This window comes from Pristiophorus japonicus, chromosome 3, assembly GCF_044704955.1.
Source record: "Pristiophorus japonicus isolate sPriJap1 chromosome 3, sPriJap1.hap1, whole genome shotgun sequence".
Classification (NCBI taxonomy): Eukaryota; Metazoa; Chordata; class Chondrichthyes; family Pristiophoridae; genus Pristiophorus; species Pristiophorus japonicus.
In genome coordinates, this window is record NC_091979.1 from 158,891,297 (window position 1) to 158,912,540 (window position 21,244).

The following is a 21,244-nucleotide window of genomic DNA, read 5'->3' on the forward strand; positions in this document are numbered from 1 at the left end:
TCACGGAGCTAAAGCTTCATAACAGCAAATATATAGGAAAGAAAACATTTACAAATTTAGTGGAATAGTTAAAATACTGTTTTTCCAAATATGTAAAAAGGGTAGTTGCAAAACTATTAATTGCAAATAAAACAGGAAATATTGTAAAATACTTTTATAATTACCAATATACAGACAGAAGTGTTAAAACAACATCATTGCAAACAGACAGGAAGCCAAACAAATTATAAATCCAAGTATTCAGGAAGGAATATGCAACTGTTATAATTAGTTACGTGAAGCCAAATGGCCCAAGTATTTAGTTGTCATGGGATCGGAATGGTAGGTGGTTGGGTAATTATGGAAATGAAATGGTATCGGTGATGGTATGGTATGGAGTGGAATGGAATGGTATTGGCTGTTTGATTTTATTCAAGTGTTGTGGTATTGATGCAGATAGTTATCATGATTTGTTTACTGTTTCCCCCTCTTACATTTCAGCACATTTAAATGAAGTATAGCAGATGTGTGCGAGTGGGGGGTTGTAATTGTCCTGGTGGGCTCCTCATTTGAATTTAAATACTTTTGCTGCACAAGCTGTTCCTTTCAATGTACTGCGTGCAGTCAGTCAGTCAGCCTTGTGGAACAAACCCAGTGGGGGTTGGTCACGGGCAGAGTGCATGTGTCGACAGACTTATATTGACGGCTTCGCGGTGGGCGACTGGGTGACGTCATCAAAAGGTTGCCGTTTGGAGCGTGGGCAGGAACATTGGCGGGACCCAGGTACAGCAGAGGAGCGGGATGGTCTGGGCGGATGAGCAGCAAGAGATCGTGGTGGAGATGTGACAATGATCGAGGTGGAGAAGCGGCGAGAGATCGAGGCAGAAATGCAGCTGTTGATCAGGGCAGAGGTGCGGTGAGGGATCGTGGCTGAGATTCGGTGAGCGGTCGCGGGAGGTGCGGCGAATGTTTTGTGGCAGAGGAGCGGAGAGAGATCGTGATGGAGGAGCATTGAGATATTATAACGGAGGTGCTGCAAATGGAGTACAGGGCCCTAACGAGCCGAGTGCCCAGGGGCAGCACGGGCCAGCCCATACTGCGATGTGTGCACACTAGGTCAGTGCAGCAGAGCAGGTCTCCAGTCGTCATGGTTAACCCTTGCCACTGGATTATGGTTAACCCTTGCCACTGGATAAAGGCTTAGCTCTGTCAAGCCCATGTGGTGGCTGATGTGCAACAGTCACCAAACATTAAAAAAATCCACACACAGGCATCTTCCACCTCGAGTTCAGGACTAGAATATATCAGATCCTTCATTGAAACATCTGCGAACTCGTTCCTTTTGGTGTGGAAGCAAGTCATCCTTGTTCGAGGGACTGCCTATGATATTGATGAGAGTGTAGATAAGGAGCAGCGATTGCATGTACTCATTTTTTCATTTCAATGTTGTAACCCAATGCAAATTAAGCAATAAAAAAAAAGAGGGGCTTCAGTTACCGATCCGTCCAACAAAACTTTTATGGCCTTTAGTTTTGTTGGGGGGTGGGTGGGGGGTATGGTTGAACTTTCTGGGAGTGTGTGTTTAAAACTTAATATCGGCATGTGGGTTGGATCTTGAACTCCCAGTTTGATAATATGCAAGGAGATGGTGCATCCGATCCTGCATGAGTAAAATCCAATCATCATCTTGAGTTTCCACACCCTCGATTTCTTCACTGATTTTTTCTCCTGCAGCACGTGTAAAAAAGGATCCGCCCTCCCACCACAGTCTAATATTGGCTGAAACAGCTGCCTCCTTTTAGGAATAACCCCAACCCACATGTCCTAGCAGCAGCCGATCATTGAAGCCATGACGAAGATTAATGTTTCAGTGCACCAATCAATACAGTAGAAAAAAAAATCCTGAGTTTTGAGAGTTGAATTACTAGATGATGAGGCTAAATTTTCATTAAAAATCACAGTCTTGCAATAAATTTACGAGATAGCAATACTGATTCTGCTGCAAGAAAGAACTTGTATTTGTTTAGTGTCTTATCTTGGCCAATATTTATCCTTCAATCAACATAACAAAAACAATATCTGGTCATAATTATATTGCTGTTTGTGGGAGCTTGCTTGTGTGCAAATTGGCTGTTGCGTTTCCCACATTACAACAGTGACTACACTCCAAAAGTACTTAATTGGCTGTAAAGCACTTTGAGACGCCCAGTGATCATGAAAGGCACTATATAAATCCAAGCCTTTCTTCTTTCTTTCCCCATCTTCAGGATGTCCCAAAGCAATGGATTATTTTTGAAGTGCAGATACTGTTATACAAGAAATGCTGCAACCAATGTGCACATGATGCTGGTTGAGGGAAGAATGTTGGCCAGGTAACTGGGAGAATTAAAACAGAAACAGAAAGTGCTACAGTCAGCAAGTCAAGCAGGATTTATAAAGAAAGGAAGAATGTTAACATTTCAGGCACAGCTCATCAGAGCCCTGAAGGGCCGAGTCTGAAATATTAACCACCTTCCTTTCTTTACAGATGCTGCCCGACTTGCTCAGTGTTTCCAGCATTTTCATTTTTGTTTTAGATTTCCAGCATTTGCAGTATTTTGCATAACTGGGAGAACTAATTGCTTTTCTTCAAATAATATCTTCATAGCCATCAGCTGGATCGATTTCCTGGCAATTTATTAACTGAGTAATGATTTTTTTTTAATGTTACAAGAAATTGAATACGGATACCTGCACTATCTTATTAGAAAATTGCTGCTGTTGAGGGAGAAGTGTGTAAATATGCAAATGGACAGCTCTTTCCCAGCAGGCAAGTTGCAGTCTGCAGTAGAACTCCAGTCTTGTGGCCTTTGTTTCACATTGTACATGTACCAGTCGCAGGCTATAACTGCAACTTAAATTACTCATGGATTTACAATAGATAGCAAGCCATAACCTATTGTTTCTAAAACATGGCAACTCATCATCACTCCCTATGGGTTCTGTAATCCTCTCATGAACATTGATAGCATCCTCCACTTGTCTAGCCCAATTAGTTCATCACTCCCAAGTTCATAACTCATCTCTTTGAATACTGGGATAGCATTTGCTGGGCAGGTCAGGCACATCATCATCATAGGCAGTTCCTCAGAATCGAGGAGGACTTGCTTCCACTCCCAAAGTGAGTTCTTTGATGGCTGAACAGTCCGATACGAGAGCCACAGACCGTGTTACAGGTGGGACAGACATTCATCCGGGGAAGGGGTCGGTAGGACTGGTTTGCCGCGCATTCCTTCCGCTGCCTGCGCCTGGCCTCTTCATGCTCCTTGCGTCGAGACAAAGAGCTCACACCCTCCCGGATGGACTTTCTGCACCTCGGGTGGTCTGCGGCCAGGGTCTCCCAGGTGTCAGTGGTGATGTCGCACTTTACCAGGGAGGCTTTGAGGGTGTCCTGAGAACATTTCCGCTGTCCTCCTTTGGCTCGTTTACCATGAAGGAGCTCCACGTAAAGCATTTGCTTAGGGAGTCTCGTATCTGGCATGCATGCTATGTGGCCTGCCCAGCGAAGCTGATCGAGTGTGGTCAGTGCTTCAATACTGGAGATGTTAGCCTGGTCGAGGACACTGGTGTTAGTGCGCCTGTCCTCCCAGGAGATTTGCAGGATCTTGCGGAGACATCGTTGGTGATGTATCTCTAGTGACTTGAGGTGTCTTCGATACATCGTCCATGCCTCAGACCCATACAGGAGGGCGGGTATTACTACAGCCCTGTAGACCAGGAGTTTGGTGGTAGATTTGAGGGCCTGGTCTTCACTCTTTTCCGCAGGCAGCCGAAGGCTGCGCTGGCGCACTGGAGGCGATGCTGAATCTCCGCATCAATGTCTGCCTTTGTTGATAAGAGGCTCCCGAGATATGAGAAATGGTCCACGTTGTCCAGGGCCGCGTCGTGGATCTTGATGATTGGAGGGCAGTGCTGAGCGGCGATGACAGGCTGATGAAGGACCTTTGTCTCACGGATGTTAAGCGTAAGGTCCATGCTTTCAGTGAATACATTGACTATATCCTGGAGTTCAGCCTCTGAATGTGTACAGACTCAGGCATCGTCCACATATTGCAGCTCAATGAGAGGTTGGAGTGATCTTGGACCTGGCCTGGATGCGGCGTAGGTTAAACAGCTTCCCACTGGTTCTGTAGTTTAGTTCCACTCCAGCGGGGAGCTTGTTGATTGTGAGGTGGAGCATGGCGGCAAGGAAGATTGAAAAGAGGGCTGGATCGATAACACAGCCCTGTTTGACCCCAGTCCGGACATGGATTGGGTCTGTAATGGATCTGTTGGTAAGGATCACGGCCTGCAGGTCATCATGAAGCAGGCGAAGGATGTTGACAAACTTTTGGGGGCATCTGAAACGGAGGACGATGCTCCATAGACCCTCACGGTTAACAGTGTCAAAGGCCTTTGTAAGATCGAAAAAGGCCATGTATAAGGGCTGGCGCAGCTCCCTGCATTTTTCCTGCAACTGGCGCGCTGCAAAGATCATGTCTGTTGTGCCCCGTAGGGGACGAAATCCGCATTGTGATTCCGGGAGGAACTCCTCGGCCACAGGGAGAAGACGATTGAGGAGAATTTGAGCGACAACTTTCCCAGTGGCTGAAAGCAGGGAGATTCCCCTGTAGTTGCCGCAGTCGGACTTGTCCCCCTTTTTAAAAATGGTCACAATCACTGCATCTCTGATCTCCCGGCTTGCTCTCCTCCCTTCAAATGAGCGAGATAAGGTCATGTATCCGCGCTAACAGTGCCTCTCCGCCATATTTTAGCGTCTCAACAGGGATTCCATCCGCACCCATAGCCTTGTTATTCTTGAGCTGTTTTATGGCTTTACCAACCTCGTGCAACGTTGGAGTTTCACTGAATTGGTGGCGGGTGGCGTGCTGCGGGATGGAATCGAGAACACTCGAGTCAAAGGCAGAGTCTTGATTGAGGAGATCTTCAAAGTGCTCCTTCCAGTGGGCCCCAAAAGCCTCGGTGTCCTCGATGAGTGTTTCCCCGTTCTTGGTCAGGAGTGGGTTGGAGCCTTGGGAGTTTGGACCGTAGGTGGCCTTGACTGCAGTGAAGAATCCTCACATATCGTGGCTGTCGGCCAGTTGTTGTATCTCCATCCACCACCTGTTCTTTAGGTCCCGGGTTTTTTGTTGGACCTGAGCCTTGAGCCGTCTGTAATGTTGTTTTGCAGCTCCCGAGTTGGGCTGTTGCTTGAGGCTCAGAAATGCTTTGCGCTTGCGATCTATTAGTTCTTCAATCTCCTGATCATTTTCATCAAACCAGTCCTGATGTTTTCTGGTTGAGTGACCAAGTGTCTCTTCACAGGCACTGGTTATAGAGGCCTGGAGGGCAGACCAAACGCTATGGTCTGCATCTCAGGGTCATCAAGGCATGCCAGATTGGCTGTAAGGCGCTGGCTGTATAGGGCTCTCTTAGCTGGGTCTCTAAGTGCCCCGGCAGTAACTTTTTTGCGGAACTCCTTCTGCTGTCCCCTCTGCTTTGGAGCAATGTTAATGTTGATGATGGATCGGATTAGGCGGTGGTCCGTCCAGCAGTCGTCATAACGCGGGTGATGTGCACATCCTTGCGATCCCTGGCTCAGACGATATCATAGTCAAGCAGGTGGAACGAGGGTGTTGCCATGATGTCTTGTATTTGTCCCTCTGGCGGAACAGCATGTTGGTAATGAGGAGTTCATGTTCTAGACATTTTGTCAGGAGTAGGGTACCGCTGGAATTGGCTTTCCCTACCCCCTCTCTGCCAATCACATCTCCCCAGAGGGCTGTGTCACAACCTTTGTGGTGAGGGAACTCCTAAAAATTTGGTCTGATCTACTTCCTCTTGTTCTGTTGCCATTTCTAGAAGGCAGTCCTTCTAGTACAAGTGCTTTGTAGATACGGATTCAAGTTTTATCATAATGTGATTTTGACTGTACGGAGGTTATAGATTTCAGTATAAATTTAGCACCTGAGTAATCTCTTCACAATATTCACTAGTAAAGACTGACAATACTAAATTCATTTTACACACCAGATTTTCTGATCCTGCTTTACATTTTTATACATGCCATTCTTTGAGCAGCCTATCTGCCCTTTAATTCTCTTTATACTAATACACAGCTAAAAAATTAGATCTTTCTTGCTGCTATCTACCATCTGCCTTTCCATTTCCATCATTCTCTTGTTCCTTCTAAATCAGCCTTCAGTTACCAGTTTTCGTTGCTCTGTTTTCTTGTATTTTTTAAACCTGCTTAGTCTTTAAGCTACTTTTGCCCCTTTTTATTCAGCCAGAGGATTTGGTCTTGATATTTTTCTCTTCATGGGAATATACTTCCTTTCACCTCCCTTAAATGAGCTTTTAAAAAAAACATTTTTCTTCTGTTACTTTACTTTCTAATTCTCTTTCTCATTCAATTCTCCCTGGAATTCACATAGCCCTAAATTCTGCTATTCTAAAGTTAATTGCATCTGCATTGTTACTTTGGCCTTAACTTTTAAATTTGAATATATTACATTATAATAAATCTAACTGCATAATGATTACTAGAACCCAAGCATTCACTCACTTCCAAGGTTATCAAATCCAACGGTCTGCTAAATATTACATCCAATTTAGGATTGACTACCTCTAAAATTACGTACTTTTGCCCCTTCCTTCTGATTGCCTCATTGCTCTAATATTAAAATACCTATTATGTTACAATCGCCTGTAGCACTCTTTCTTTGCATTAAAGATTCACTATCTGCTATCTTTAAAGCATTCTATACCCTCTTGGCTCCATTTCATGTTCATCTTTTACTAACAACCACCTGCAAGTGACCCAAAGGCAATATTTACATTAGGCAGCTTTATCCCTAGTTCTCGTTTATTTCTAATACCCCTTTCATTTGTACAAAAGCATTTAATTTTCTTCCTTGGCCTCTTTGTATCCTTATTTGAACGTTTTACTGCGTTTGCAGTCGTTGTCTTTCCCTGCTACCTCTCAGTTAGTGAAAATCAGTTGATTATTTACATTTACTTCAATAATTCCAAGTGAATAGATAGTATTCAGTTATTTTTCTTTTCTAATAATTTAGTTTATTGTCTACCTCCAAAAAATAAATTACCTGTGATAACAAATTTGGGCTTCGTTAAAATAAATGCTCTCTCCAATGTCTTCCTCTCAAATTACTAATGCTTTTCAGCCCAAAACCTGTATTGCTTCAGAAAGTAAATTCACGTACATGAACCTCATTTAAGTAGGACTAGAATTCAATGAAAAACTGTTTACATAATTCTCAAGATAGCTGTCCAGACTTAAATTTAATATGTTTTGTAGGAAATATAGGGCTCAATTTTGGCCAGGATTTGTTCGATTTTTTTTTGGAGTAGGCTGCTTTTTCTGGCGAAACTTAAAAATCCCCAGTTTCCCTAATCAATTTGCATCAGCTTAGTTACTTTTTTTTGTAGTTTTTTCTCTCAAAAGGAGCCACCTACGTCAGTTCTGGCTATTTAGGCAACTTTGGCCAGCTAATAGTTACTCCATTACTACTTAGGCCAGCGTATGTGGCCACTTGAGAAAACCTTTGCGGAGAGTTAAAGAAATCGGTGCAGGTAAAGAAATCAGCACAGGTAAGTGCAGATGTCCAGACAGCAGCAGCAGGAAAGGTAAGGGGATTGGGGGAGGTGGGGGGGGGGGGGGGAAGAGGGAGGGGGCGAGGACAGGGGGGGGGGGGTTGAGGGAGGGGGATTGGGGCAGGGGGAGTCTTTGACCAGGAGGGAGGAGACCACTCGGCCAGGGCTAGGGGCGGTTAGGAGAACTGATAGAAATCACTGGCAGGCAGGAGCACGATCAGTTCTCCTGCCCGCCCCTAGCACTGGCCGAGTGGCATCCCAGTGCGATCTCTTAGTGCTCCTGTCTGCCGGTGATTTCTAAGAGATCGATCACACTGGGAGGCCACTCGGCCAGGGCTAGGGGCAGGCAGGAGAACTGATAGAAATCACTGGCAGGCAGGCAGAACGCAAGAGATCGCACCGGCAGGCAGGAGAAGTCACAGAACGCACACATTGGTGCTCCAATGCACCAAACACAATTATTTTACCAATGAGAATTATTTAGTTCAAAAATACTTGCAGTTCGATAAAGTTGTATAGGTTCATCACTTTGTGATTAAACATTGAATACTCCATAAGAATAGTAATAGAGAACTGACAGAACTCACCGGCAGGCAGGCAGCACTCACAGGTTACCATTGCAACCTGATCGTTTTGGCACAGATCAAGGCTCCATCCCCCTCAGGTTAGGCCACGAAGAGATCCTAAGGGGAAACTTACAACACATTTTTTTGGCGTACTTGGGCCACAAAAAAAAAAATCAGGCATAACTCTTCAAGTATGCCCAAAAAATGCTGAGGAAAATTGAGCCCACAGAAACTAACAAATGACGAGAGAAAAATCAATTCCAAATTTTTCAATTAATTTCCTGATCATCTAAAAAGGTCTTCTGACCTGAAGTTCAGTTTAGCTTTTTCATGTAATTTTTTCCAAGACACATTCAATATATTGCTTCACTTCAAAATCCCATTGTTTTAGCAAAGTGTGGATTAAATAAATCCATACTTTGAAAGAGTTAGCGCAGCAGACTGGTCAACAATACTCAAACGGATGGTAATAAGGGATTAATATTGTTAGGATTATGGTCCATGCCACAATATATAGCTGTCTACTATCAATATCATCATCACCATCATAGGCAGTCCCTCGGAATCGAGGAAGACTTGCTTCCACTCTTAGCATGAGGTCTTAGGTGGTTGTACAGTCCAATACGAGAACCACAGTCTCTATCACAGGTGGGACAAATAGTCGTTGAGGGAAGGGGTGGGTGGGACTGGTTTGCCGCAAGCTCTTTCCGCTGCCTGCGCTTGATTTCTGCACGCTCTCGGCTACGAGATTCTAGGAGCTCAGCACCCTCCCGGATGCACTTCCTCCACTTAGGGCGGTCTTTGGCCAGGGACTCCCAGGTGTCAGTGGGGATGTTGCACTTTTTCAGGGAGGCTTTGAGGGGGTCCTTGAAACATTTCCATTGCCCACCTTTGACTCGTTTGCCGTGAAGGAGTTCAGAGTAGAGCGCTTGCTTTGGGAGTCTTGTGTCTGGCATGCAAACTATGTGGCCTGCACAGCGGAGCTGATCAAGTGCGGGCAGTGCTTCAATGCTGGGGATGTCGGCCTGGACGAGGACGCTAACGTCTCGATAATAGACAACACACCACTTAAAGTAGATGTGGTTTGTTTGAACAGCCAGATAAATTATAAGTTTGGAGGAGAGCACTAGCTAGATCTGTGCAGTAATGCAAGCTTCATTATTTCAATTAAGTCTGTTCCCACACCCATCACTGGACAGGCTGAGGCAATGCCCAGCAGCATGGCCATGGTTGGAGTAGGCACAAGTGAGGCACCTGTGTCTCAATGTAATGCCACATTCGTACCATCCAATACTCCTTGCCATCTGCTTTTCCCGCCAGGTGCTGATGTACCAGAGTGATCAGGACCAGCCAGACATCACAATCATGGATGTGGAAGAGAAAACTGCAGTGCCATCTCAGGACCGTGCACAAGGATATAAAAGGTCACCTGAATCCAAAGTGGCTTCCAGTCAAACCCTGCAGCGAGTTAGAACACTTATTCCTCCCACTGGAGAATCACAGAAACCCCAAGTTAGGAATTAGAAATTGCCCACAATACACCAGAAATAAGAGAGCACTATGGGAAAATATGACAGGCAAATAAATTAGTAGCACTTTATTTGACCTTTGTCCAAAGGATTTTATTTCCGAAGGAGCAGAAAAGGATGCAAGTTGATGCAGGATTAGGGACAATGTAGGAAAAGATGTTTTGCGACATTTGATAGAGGTTTCATTCAAGAGTGAGCTCAGGTAATTAGCTGAACGTGTCTTGTATGAGGCAGGGGGCAAGATCTTTCCTAGCTGCACTAGTGGTTCTGTAGGGACTTCCTTTTGGTCAGTGTCCTGCTTCGATTATCATTCACCATCCTCCACCTTCATAGTAAAGCCTTTTCACAAAGCAAAGTTTTGTAGCAAATGACGATAATCTTTGAGATCCTGGTGGCACTGTACTGTAAGGCACCCTCTGATCTGTTGAAGCATATGAAACTCTTTCAAGATTTCTCAGGCATGCTCTGATGAAGATGATCTTATTAGTATGTGTCTCATTGTAGCTGTACTCAGCTTGTGTCCATGGCAAGGAAGTCCATAATCATATCCAAAGAGGGCTACCTTGGCCCCAGAGGAGCCATCTTTGCCGTCTATGTTCACCTTCAAATAAGACGGCACAAATGATTGCCTTAGAATTAAAGAATAGTGGTTATTGCCTGGGAAATGGGCAGCGACCTGCACAATTCAATGTTGATCATACTGACCAGCCACAGACTGATGGAGTCCATTTAAACAAAGGAATTGCGTCATATGGGTTTAAATGGCCACATGGATACCAACAAGAGTCCACTATCCTTTGGGAATCCAGTAATATGATGAAAGTGGGCAGTTGTGTCATGCTGCTGTTCCGGTTGTACTGTACCAGTTGATCCTGCCAAACAATGCATCAGTTTGATACATGTACATGTCCCATGGAGTACTCGGGAAGGAGCTGAAGGAATAAGGTTTTAGGGCAGTGCTGGCTCCGATTGTCGCTAGCAGTGTTGTTCCTGTGGTCGAGGTTGGCTGCAACTCAATTTACAAAAAATGGCACACTTCTATAATTGCCTCCCAGCTGGACAAGAGCATATGAAAGCATTTTTCCTCTAATGTGGTCAAATAGCTGTGCCCGAGTCTGCAGAGATAGTACTTGGATACAGGCAAGTGCAGGTAGTGCCCCTCTTGCAAAATCTGATCTCTGTGGCAACCCTTCTTTGACGTTCATCAACCTCTTCTATCAAACCTGGTAAGTGAGAAGTACTGAATCCAACCTAATATAACTTTTATGTCAATTGCAATTCTTTACAGACAATTTAGAACATAACAGGCCCCTAATATCTACTTTTAATTAGTGTGCTACATGCCACCACCGGTGCCTATCGTAAATTTTGCATATTGGCCAGTTTGCTCTTCATCTGTATAATTTGCATATGCTCCCGTACATTCAGTGTAAATGCAAGGATCGCTGACAGATAAGCAAGTCTGCAATTTCCAGTGGTGTGTTATTGGAGCAGGAACCCAGCATATTCATTTACACCCCAAATTCCAGACCTCACTTGTTCATTTCTGAGGAAAAATGTTATATCCTAGTAACCTTGCAACAATGCATCTGAATCCTTGCAACACAACTTCTGCAATGCTATGAAGTAATTATACTCTCAATTCAGAATAAGTATCTTAAAAAAGTTACCAACTAAAAATATTAACTTTTGAAGTTACAAGTTTTTTTTAAATTGTGAGCTTTTTCTTTCTTCCTCAGTTATGACTGCATAACTGTGTGGTGTCAGCACGTAATGCTTATAACCTGTAACCATACTTTAATAATCACCACAGCCCAGCTTTTAAATACAATGGGAGCGCAGTCACCAACATGGCTGTACCTGTATATCTTTTTTTTTATAGAGAGAGTAGAGCCCAAGCATGTCTCAATGATTTGCACAAGCTGTACCAACAAATGTTACTGCTTATTGTTCAGGAGTGACAGATTTGTCATTTGTTCTATATTTCATTTCCACATCAAGTTGATAGACATCAACTTTATGGTCGATATTTCAACAACTGCTTTTAATGCTTCCTTTGAATCAGTGACACGGAAACATCTAAAGGAACAAATGTTGACAGAGTCTAGAGAATAAGCGCTGGCTAAGAATGTAATTATTGATGTCAACAAGTAATTTAAACAAAAGTATGAAATTAATTTTGTATTGCAAAGTTTGCTTATTTTCTAATACAAGTCTTAGAGATCTCGTTAATTAGATCCAAAAATAACCTGAACAGAGCAGGTTCCTGAAAGCAAGTTTATTAATCATCAGTAAAGGTAAAATTTTCTGACCTGTCATTGCCTCCATAGCAACTGCAGAACCATAGGCTGGAAGTGGAAAAACAAACTACTTCTACAAAAGCACCTCATTTATTAAGGATAACTTGAAATCTGATGTAGAGTTAAGCCTTCAGTGACTGAAAAAGGATCTAAATGCTATTCCCGAGTTCTATCTATACAGCAAGATACTCATTTTGAAAAGAAAAAACAGGTTGCACCATCCAAATGGGACCCAGTTTAAATTTTTATATTTTTTAAAACTGTAAACATATGCAAGTCCAGATAGCATTTAAAATATCTTCTCCATATTTTAATATAAAGTGCAAGGAAACAAAACAAAAATATTATTAGTAAATCATATTTACACGGAGTCCTGAAACAAGACAATTTATACTGTTTTTCTTAGAATCAAATTTTGGAAAAGACAGCATCAAAGGCAAAAATGCATACATATAAAATGCCGTCATCACGTTTAGCACTGAGATCAGCACTGCAATCATCACGTTTAGCACTGAGATCAGCACTGCAATCATTATCAGCAGGTTGCACAAATTTTGCATATGCTGCCTGCACCACTTTTAACCGGCATGGGCACATAACGCTTTGTGCTGCCCACGTCCGTTTTCGGGCCTTATCCAATTTCTAGGCCAATCTTGGTTGTAACATATGGGTTAAAAAATCAGTTCAAGGTTGAAAAGAATACCAAGATTTCATACCATCACATGCAGCCCGAGCGAGCAGCTGAGACAGACGGAAGAGCTAGGGTGCAGAGCTTTATAGCTTTGCTGATGTTAAGTTTGAAAAATTCTGGCTCATCCACAACTTGATTTGGATAAGCAGTCAGAAAGCACAATGAGGTCATGAAATCATCAGTGGCGGAGTTGAGGTAGAGGTGGGTAAGCTCAGCATTTTGGAAGCAGAAGCTAAACCCATGGCTAGAGAATATTGTCGTGGGGAAGCATGTAATCAAGGAATATAAGTATCCAAAAGTTGAACATTGGGGCATTCCAGAGCTGACAGTAAGGAGGAGGGAAGGGTCTGAGCCAGATGAGAGAAGGGAGGAGATGGGAGTAAAGTTAGTGATGCCATGTTCATCAGGAATGGTGGAAAGGGTCCAGGCTTGGTAGCCAGTCAAAGGGATCCAGGGCCCAGCTGATTGGCTAGTGGCCAGGATGCAGGCCTGATTGGTTGGCAATTGGGGTTAGTTGGCTAGTGTTCAGATGAGATCTTGAGTCAGATAACAGGTGATCAGTTGAGGTCCATCGTCAGATGGCTGACTGACGATTAGGGTCTGGAATCTGGCTGGCTAATTGTCAGAGCTCTGTGTAACTGCCTTGGGGCGTTTTTCTACATTAAAGGCGCTGTATAAATTCCAGCAGTTACTGTTGTTGTAATACAAATACACTGAATTGATATTGCATCAAAACATCGCAAAGTGACTGACATCCAGTTCACACTTCCAGAAAGCTTGATGCTCACTCATAATTCAATAAGTTAATATTCAGAGTTTTATTTTGTTAACCAGTCTGATCATGTGCACAGCTAGGCCAGCAGAATCATTGCATCAATGTGTGCGTGTAAGCAAAATGCACTACTGTAATATGTTGAGGTAAAATTCTGGGAAAATAATGTTTTTTAAGTTTCTAAACTAGTACAAGTTATAAATGATCAGTCTAACTTTTGGAAAAAAACAAACAGGAATCAGGTGAAGATACGATTATGGCTTGCAGGTGTGGTACAATCTGCATCTATCCAGTATCAGTATGTTTAAAAAAAAATCCATTCAAAAGAAGCGCGGAAACCGCCATTTCATCTATTCTTAAAAGAACAGTGCTATGCAATGGAATCTATATTTAACCCAATTATGGCAAGTACACTGCATGGAAAATACATTAAATCACTGCAAAGTCAGTTTTGATATCCAATTCATGTTAGGATATTTCATGTTAAAAGCATAAATTGCAGGCTGCTGCACCGACAATATGCACAACATATATATTCGAATGAAAATACTTCAGCATATTTTAACAAATATTTCCAAAAAGCTTAAATTTACCTGTTCTTTAACTTCAATATTATGCTCCCCTTCAAGGATGAGAGTCACTGCTTGCATTATCTGTTTTCCATGAGTGCTCATTATCTGGTCTATGTGCTGGCAATAAAACAGAGGCACATTATATATTTTCAAAATAAAAGCTAGCAGACTTCTCGTCAATGTTTAATTGCTTTATACAACAACTTAAAATAAATAAGTGATACAAATCAATGAACATGCACTGATGAAATAAAAGCTGCAAGAGCCTACAGAAGATGCTGTCAACTCTAGAGGATGACCTTTAACCAAAGTTGTTTCATGCACAACCTTTTACACTAGTAAATGAAATAGAAATTGAACTTCACCATTCTACAACAGTTGCTAAGACTTTCTGAACAGTGAAATAAAAATGAACAATGATAAAACGTGAAGTTTTTTTTATTCATTCCTGGAATGTGGGCATCGCTGGCAATGCCAGCATTTATTGACCATCCCCAATTGCCTTTAGGAAGGTGGTGGTGAGCCGCCGCTGCAGCCTGTGTGGTGAAGATACTCCCACTGTGCTGTTAGGGAGGGAGTTCCAGGATTTTGACCCAGCGGCAATGAAGGAAAGGCGATATATTTCCAAGTCAGGATGGCGTGTGACTTGGAGGAGAACTTGGAGGTGATGGTGTTCCCATGCGCCTGCTTCCTTTGTCCTTCTAAGTGGTAGAGATTGCGGGTTTGGGAGGTGCGGTCGAAGCCTTGGCGAGTTGCTGCAGTCCATCTTGTAGAAGGTATATACTGCAGCCACGGTGCGCCAGTGCTGGAGGGAGTGAATGTTGAAGATGATGGATGGGGTGCCGATCAAGCAGGTTGCTGTGTCCTGGATGGTCTCAAGCTTCTCAAGTGTTGTTGGAGCTGTACTCATCCAGGCAAGTGGAGAGTATACCATCACACTCCTGACCTGTGCCTTGTAGATGCTGGAGAGACTTTGAGGAGTCAGAAGGATGAGACAGAATACACAGCCTCTGACCTGCTCTTGTAGCCACAGTATTTATGTGGCTGGTCCAGTTAAGTTTCTAGTCAATGGTGACCCCCCCTCCCCCAAAGGATGGCAATGGTAAAGGCTTTGAATGTCAGGGGGTGGTGGCTAGATTCACGCTTGTTGGAGATAGCCATTGCCTGATACTTGTGTGACGTGACTGTTACTTGCCACTTATCAGCCCAAGCCTGAATGTCATTCAGATCTTGCTTCATGCAGGCATGGACTGCTTCATTATCTGAGGAGTTGCGAATGGAACTGAACACTGTGCAATCAGCATACATCCCCACTTCTGAACTTATGATGGAGGGAAGATCATTGATGAAGCAGCTGAAGGTGGTTGGGCCTAGGACACTGCCCTGAGGAACTCCTGCAGCGATGGCCTGGGACTGGGATGATTGACCTCCAACAACCGCAACCATCTTCCTTTGTGCTATGTATGAACAGCAAGTGGTGAGTGCACCACCCCCCCTCCCCCCGCCACCTCCGATTCCCATTGGCTTCAACTTTACTAGGGTTCCTTGATGCCACACTCAGTCAAATAATGCCTTGATACCAAGTAAATGGGAAAGCAAGGTTTTTTGCTTCAGATTTCTTTCCTCATTCAATCCTATTTACATTAATTGTTAATAAATGCTGCAGTGATTTTTTTTAATTGCTTGATCAACTACAAATGGTATTCTTGGTTTTATATATGTAGCACCGATCTTAAAAGCAAGAAAGCAATGTTGAATTTATACAAGACATTGGTTGCGCCACAATTAGAGAACTGCTGCAATTTTATACATTCTAAAATTAGACGTATGAAAGGGGAGTGAAGATTTAGGAAAATTATACCACAAACGAGAAAATAATGAATTGTTTTGAGACAGAAAGTAGTAACTAGGGGATACAGATCATAATTCTCACAAGATCAAAGGGGGAAGTCAGCAAGGATATACTTATATTGGAGGCTGTTCAGAGAAGGTTCACTAGGTTGATTCCGGAGATGAGGTGGTTAACTTATGAGGATAGGTTAAGGTTGGGCCTATACTCATTGGAGTTCAGAAGAATGAGAGGTGATCTTATTGAAACATATAAGATAATGAGGGGGCTCGACAAGGTGGATGCAGAGAGGATATTTCCACTCAGAGGAAACTAAACAAACATAGAAAATAGGTGCAGGAGTAGGCCATTCAGCCCTTCGAGCCTGCACCACCATTCAATATCATGGCTGATCATGCAACTTCAGTACCCCATTCCTGCTTTCTCTCAATACCCCTTGATCTCTTTAGCCGTAAGGGCCATATCTAATTCCTTTTTGAATATATCTAATGAACTTGCCTCAACAACTTCCTGTGTAGAGAATTCCACATGCAAGTTTCTCCTCATCTTAGCCCTTATCCTTAGGCTGTGACCTCTGGTTCTGGACTTCCCCAACATTGGGAACATTCTTCCTGTATCTAACCTGTCCAATCCCGTCAGAATTTTATATGTTTCTATGAGTTCCCCTCTCATGCTTCTAAATTCCAGTGAATATAAGCCTAGTCGATTCAGTCTTTCTTCATGTCAGTCCTGTCATCCCCGGAATCAGTCTGGTGAACCTTCGTTGCACTCCCTCAATAGCAAGAATGTCCTTCCTCAGATTAGGAGACAAAAACTGTACACAATATTCAAGGTGTGGTCTCACCAAGGCCCTGTACAACTGTAGTAAGACCTCCCTGCTCCTATACTCAAATCCTCTCGCTATGAAGGCCAACATGCCATTTGCCTTCTTCACCGCCTGCTGTACCTGTATGCCAACTTTCAGTGACTGATGTACGACACCGAGGTCTCATTGCACCTCCCCTTTTCCTAATCTGCCACCATTCAGATAATAATCTGCCTTCCTGTTTTTACCACCAGAGTGGATATCCTCACATTTATCTACATTATACTGCATCTGCCATGTATTTGCCCACTCACCTAACCAAGTCACCCTGCAGCCTCTTAGCATCCTTCTCACAGCTCACATTGCCACCCAGCTTAGTACCTGCAAACTTGGAGATATTGCATTCAATTCCTTCATCTAAATCAAATCATTAATGTATATTGTAAATAGCTGGGGTCCCAGCACTGAACCTTGCGGTACCCCACAAGTCACTGCCTGCCATTCTGAAAAGGACCTGTTTATTCCTACTCTTTGCTTCCTGTCTGCCAACCAGTTCTCTATCCACGTCAGTACATTACCCCCAATACCATGTGCTTTAATTTTGCACATTAATCTCTTGTGTGGGACCTTGTCAAGTCTTTTGAAAGTCTAAATACACCACATCCATTGGCTCCTCCTTGTCCACTCTTGCTAGTTACATCCTCAAAAAATTCTAGAAGATTTGTCAAGCATGATTTCACCTTCATAAATCCATGCTGACTTGGACCGATCCTGTCACTGCTTTCCAAAAGCGCTGCTATTACGACTTTAATAATTCATTCCAACATTTTCCCCACCACTGACGTCAGGCTGACCGGCCCCAAGTTTCGACATGATTTGCTCCTGATTTTTTAGGAGCAACTAGTGAAGAACGGAGTATCTTAGAAATCGGAATTCTCGCTATTTAGTTTGCTCCAGTTCTAGTCAGTTGGAACAGTTTCACTTTGGAACAGAATTTTTTACAAAAGGGGGCGTGTCCGGCCACTTACGCCCGTTTTCAAAGTTTCGTCAGTGAAAACTTACTCCAAACTAACTTAGAATGGAGTAAGTGAAGATTTTTGTACGCTCGAAAAAATCTTGTCTACACTTTAGAAAATCAGGCGTAGGTTACAAATCAGGCATAGGGAATGGGGGAGGGGGGTGCGGTGGTTTAAAGGGAAGTTTACAAACATTAAACACTTCAGTTTTACAAATAAAGAGCCATCATCAATAATAAATGATAAAAACATAAATAAATCAACCAATAAATCAATCAAAAAAAATTAATAAGAAATAATTTTTTTTTTTAAATCAAATAAAACAAAACATTTTCTACTTACCGAGTGCAGCACCGGGAGCCCTCCAACAGCGTGCTGGGATGCCCCCACCCCCCTCCCAGTGTGTCTCTGTCAGTGTCTCTATCTCTCTGTCTGTCAGTGTCTCTCATTCTCTGTCTGTCAGTGTCTGTGTTTCTGACAGCGAGGGGAGGGGGAGGAGGGGGGCTAGAGGGAGGGGGGTCGAGGGAGGGAAGGGGGAGGGGGGGGAAGGAGATGGGGCGGGGGGGGGGGGAAGGAGATGGGGGCGGGGGGGGAGGAGGAGATGGGGGCGGGGCCGGGGGGGGGAGGAGGAGATGGGGGCGGGGCCGGGGGGGGAAGGAGATGGGGGCGGGGGGGGGAAGGAGATGGTGGCCGGGGGGGGGAGGAGATGGGGGCGGGGGGAAGGAGATATGGGGGGGGGAAGGAGATGGGGGCCGGGGGGGGGGGGTAAGAAGATGGGGGCCGGGGGGTGGGGAGAAGGAGGAGATGGGGGCGGGGGGAGGGAGATGGAGGCGGCGGGCGGGGGGGGGGGAAGGAGATGGGGGCGGGGGGGGGGGGAGGAAGGAGATGGGGGCTGGTGGGGGGGGGGGAGGAGATGGGGGCCGGTGGGGGGGGGGGGAGGAAATGGGGGCGGGGGGGGGGGGGGGGGGGAGGGGAAGGAGATGGGGGCGGGGGGGAGGGGGGAAGGAGATGGGGGCTGGGGGGGGGGGGAAGAAGGAGGAGATGGAGGCGGGGGGGGGGAAGAAGGAGGAGATGGGGCGGGGGGAGGGAAGAAGGAGGAGATGGGGGCGGGGGGAGGGAGATGGAGGCGGAGGGGGAAGGAGATGGGGGCGGGGGTGGGGGGGGAAGGAAGGGAGATGGGGGGGGGAGGGAAGGAGATGGGGGCGGGGGAGGAGATGGGGGCTGGGGGGGGGGGGGGGGGGAGGAGATGGGGTCGGGGGGGGGGGGGGGGGGGAAGGAGATGGGGGCCGGGGGGGAAAAGGAAAGGAGATGGGGGCGGGGGGGGAAAGAAAGGAGATGGAGGCGGGGGGGGGGGGGAAAGAAAAGGAGATGGGGGCGGGGGGGGGAAAGGAAAGGAGATGGGGGCGGGGGGGAAGGAAAGGAGATGGGGGCGGGGGGGAAGGAAAGGAGGGCCGGGGGGGGGGGAAGGAGATGGGCTCCGGTGGGGGGGGGGGGGGGGAAAGAGGAGATGGGCTCCGGTGGGGGGGGGGGGGGGGGGGGGGGGAAGAGGAGATGGGGGCCGGGGCGGGGGGAGGGAGGAAGGAGATGGGGTCCGGGGGGGGGGGGGGGGGGGGGGGGAGGGAGGAAGGAGATGGGGTCCGGGGGGGGGGGGGGGGGGGGGGGGAGGGAGGAAGGAGATGGGGTCCGGGGGGGGGAAGGAGATGGGGTCCGGGGGGGGAAGGAGATGGGGTCCGGGGGGGGGAAGGAGATGGGGTCCGGGGGGGGGAAGGAGATGGGGTCCGGGGGGGGGGGGGTGGGGGGAGGGAAGGAGACGGGGGGGGGGGGTGGGGAAGGAGACGGGGGCGGGGTGGGAAGGAGACGGGGGGCGGGGTGGGAAGGAGACGGGGGGCGGGGTGGGAAGGAGACGGGGGGCGGGGTGGGAAGGAGACGGGGGGCGGGGTGGGAAGGAGACGGGGGGCGGGGGGGAAGGAGACGGGGGCGGGGGGGGAAGGAGACGGGGGCGGGGTGGGAAGGAGACGGGGGCGGGGTGGGAAGGAGACGGGGGCGGGGTGGGAAGGAGACGGGGGGCGGGGGGGGAAGGAGACGGGGGCGGGGTGGAAGGAGACGGGGGGCGGGGTGGGAAGGAGACGGGGGGCGGGGGGGAAGGAGACGGGGGCGGGGGGGGAAGGAGACGGGGGCGGGGGGGAAGGAGACGGGGGCGGGGGGGGGGAAGGAGACGGGGGCGGGGGGGAAGGAGACGGGGGCGGGGGGGGAAGGAGACGGGGGCGGGGGGGAAGGAGACGGGGGCGGGGGGGAAGGAGACGGGGGCGGGGGGGAAGGAGACGGGGGCGGGGGGGAAGGAGACGGGGGCGGGGGGGGAAGGAGACGGGGGCGGGGGGGGAAGGAGACGGGGGCGGGGGGGAAGGAGACGGGGCGGGGGGGAAGGAGACGGGGGCGGGGGGGAAGGAGACGGGGGCGGGGGGGAAGGAGACGGGGGCGGGGGGGAAGGAGACGGGGGCGGGGGGAAGGAGACGGGGGCGGGGGGAAGGAGACGGGGGCGGGGGGGAAGGAGACGGGGCGGGGGGGAAGGAGACGGGGGCGGGGGGGAGGAGACGGGGCGGGGGGGGAACGAGACGGGGGCGGGGACGGGGGGGAACGAGACGGGGGCGGGGGGGAACGAGACGGGGGCGGGGGGAACGAGACGGGGGCGGGGGGAACGAGACGGGGCGGGGGGAACGAGACGGGGGCGGGGGGGAACGAGACGGGGGCGGGGGGGGAACGAGACGGGGGCGGGGGGAACGAGACGGGGGCGGGGGGGGAACGAGACGCGGGCGGGGGGGAACGAGACGCGGGCGGGGGGGAACGAGACGGGGGCGGGGGGGGGAACGAGACGGGGGCGGGGGGGAACGAGACGGGGCGGGGGGGAACGAGACGGGGCGGGGGGGAACGAGACGGGGGCGGGGGGGGAACGAGACGGGGGCGGGGGGGGAACGAGACGGGGGCGGGGGGAACGAGACGGGGGCGGGGGGGGAACGAGACGGGGGCGGGGGGGAACGAGACGGGGGCGGGGGGGGAACGAGACGGGGGCGGGGGAACGAGACGGGGGCGGGGGGGAACGAGACGGGGGCGGGGGGGAACGAGACGGGGGCGGGGGGGAACGAGACGGGGGCGGGGGGGAACGAGACGGGGGCGGGGGGGAACGAGACGGGGGCGGGGGGGGGAACGAGACGGGGGCGGGGGGAACGAGACGGGGGCGGGGGGGAACGAGACGGGGGCGGGGGGGGAACGAGACGGGGGCGGGGGGGGAACGAGACGGGGGCGGGGGGAACGAGACGGGGGCGGGGGGGGAACGAGACGGGGGCGGGGGGGAACGAGACGGGGGGGAGAACGAGACGGGGGCGGGGGGGGAACGAGACGGGGGCGGGGGGGGAACGAGACGGGGGCGGGGGGGGGAACGAGACGGGGCGGGGGGGAACGAGACGGGGGCGGGGGGGAACGAGACGGGGCGGGGGGGAACGAGACGGGGGCGGGGGGGAAACGAGACGGGGGCGGGG

General features: G+C 48.3%; 1 protein-coding gene across 2 annotated transcripts in view; it reads right to left on the minus strand.

The window, feature by feature from the left end:
* The window catches only part of armc8 (armadillo repeat containing 8), a 143,505-nt gene that overhangs the window by 19,429 nt on the left and 102,832 nt on the right, over positions 1-21,244 (minus strand). For both annotated transcript variants that reach the window (XM_070875954.1, XM_070875953.1), the window contains exon 18: positions 14,063-14,158. In XM_070875954.1, the coding sequence (XP_070732055.1) occupies positions 14,063-14,158 (96 nt within the window). The remainder of the gene's footprint in view (positions 1-14,062; positions 14,159-21,244) is intronic.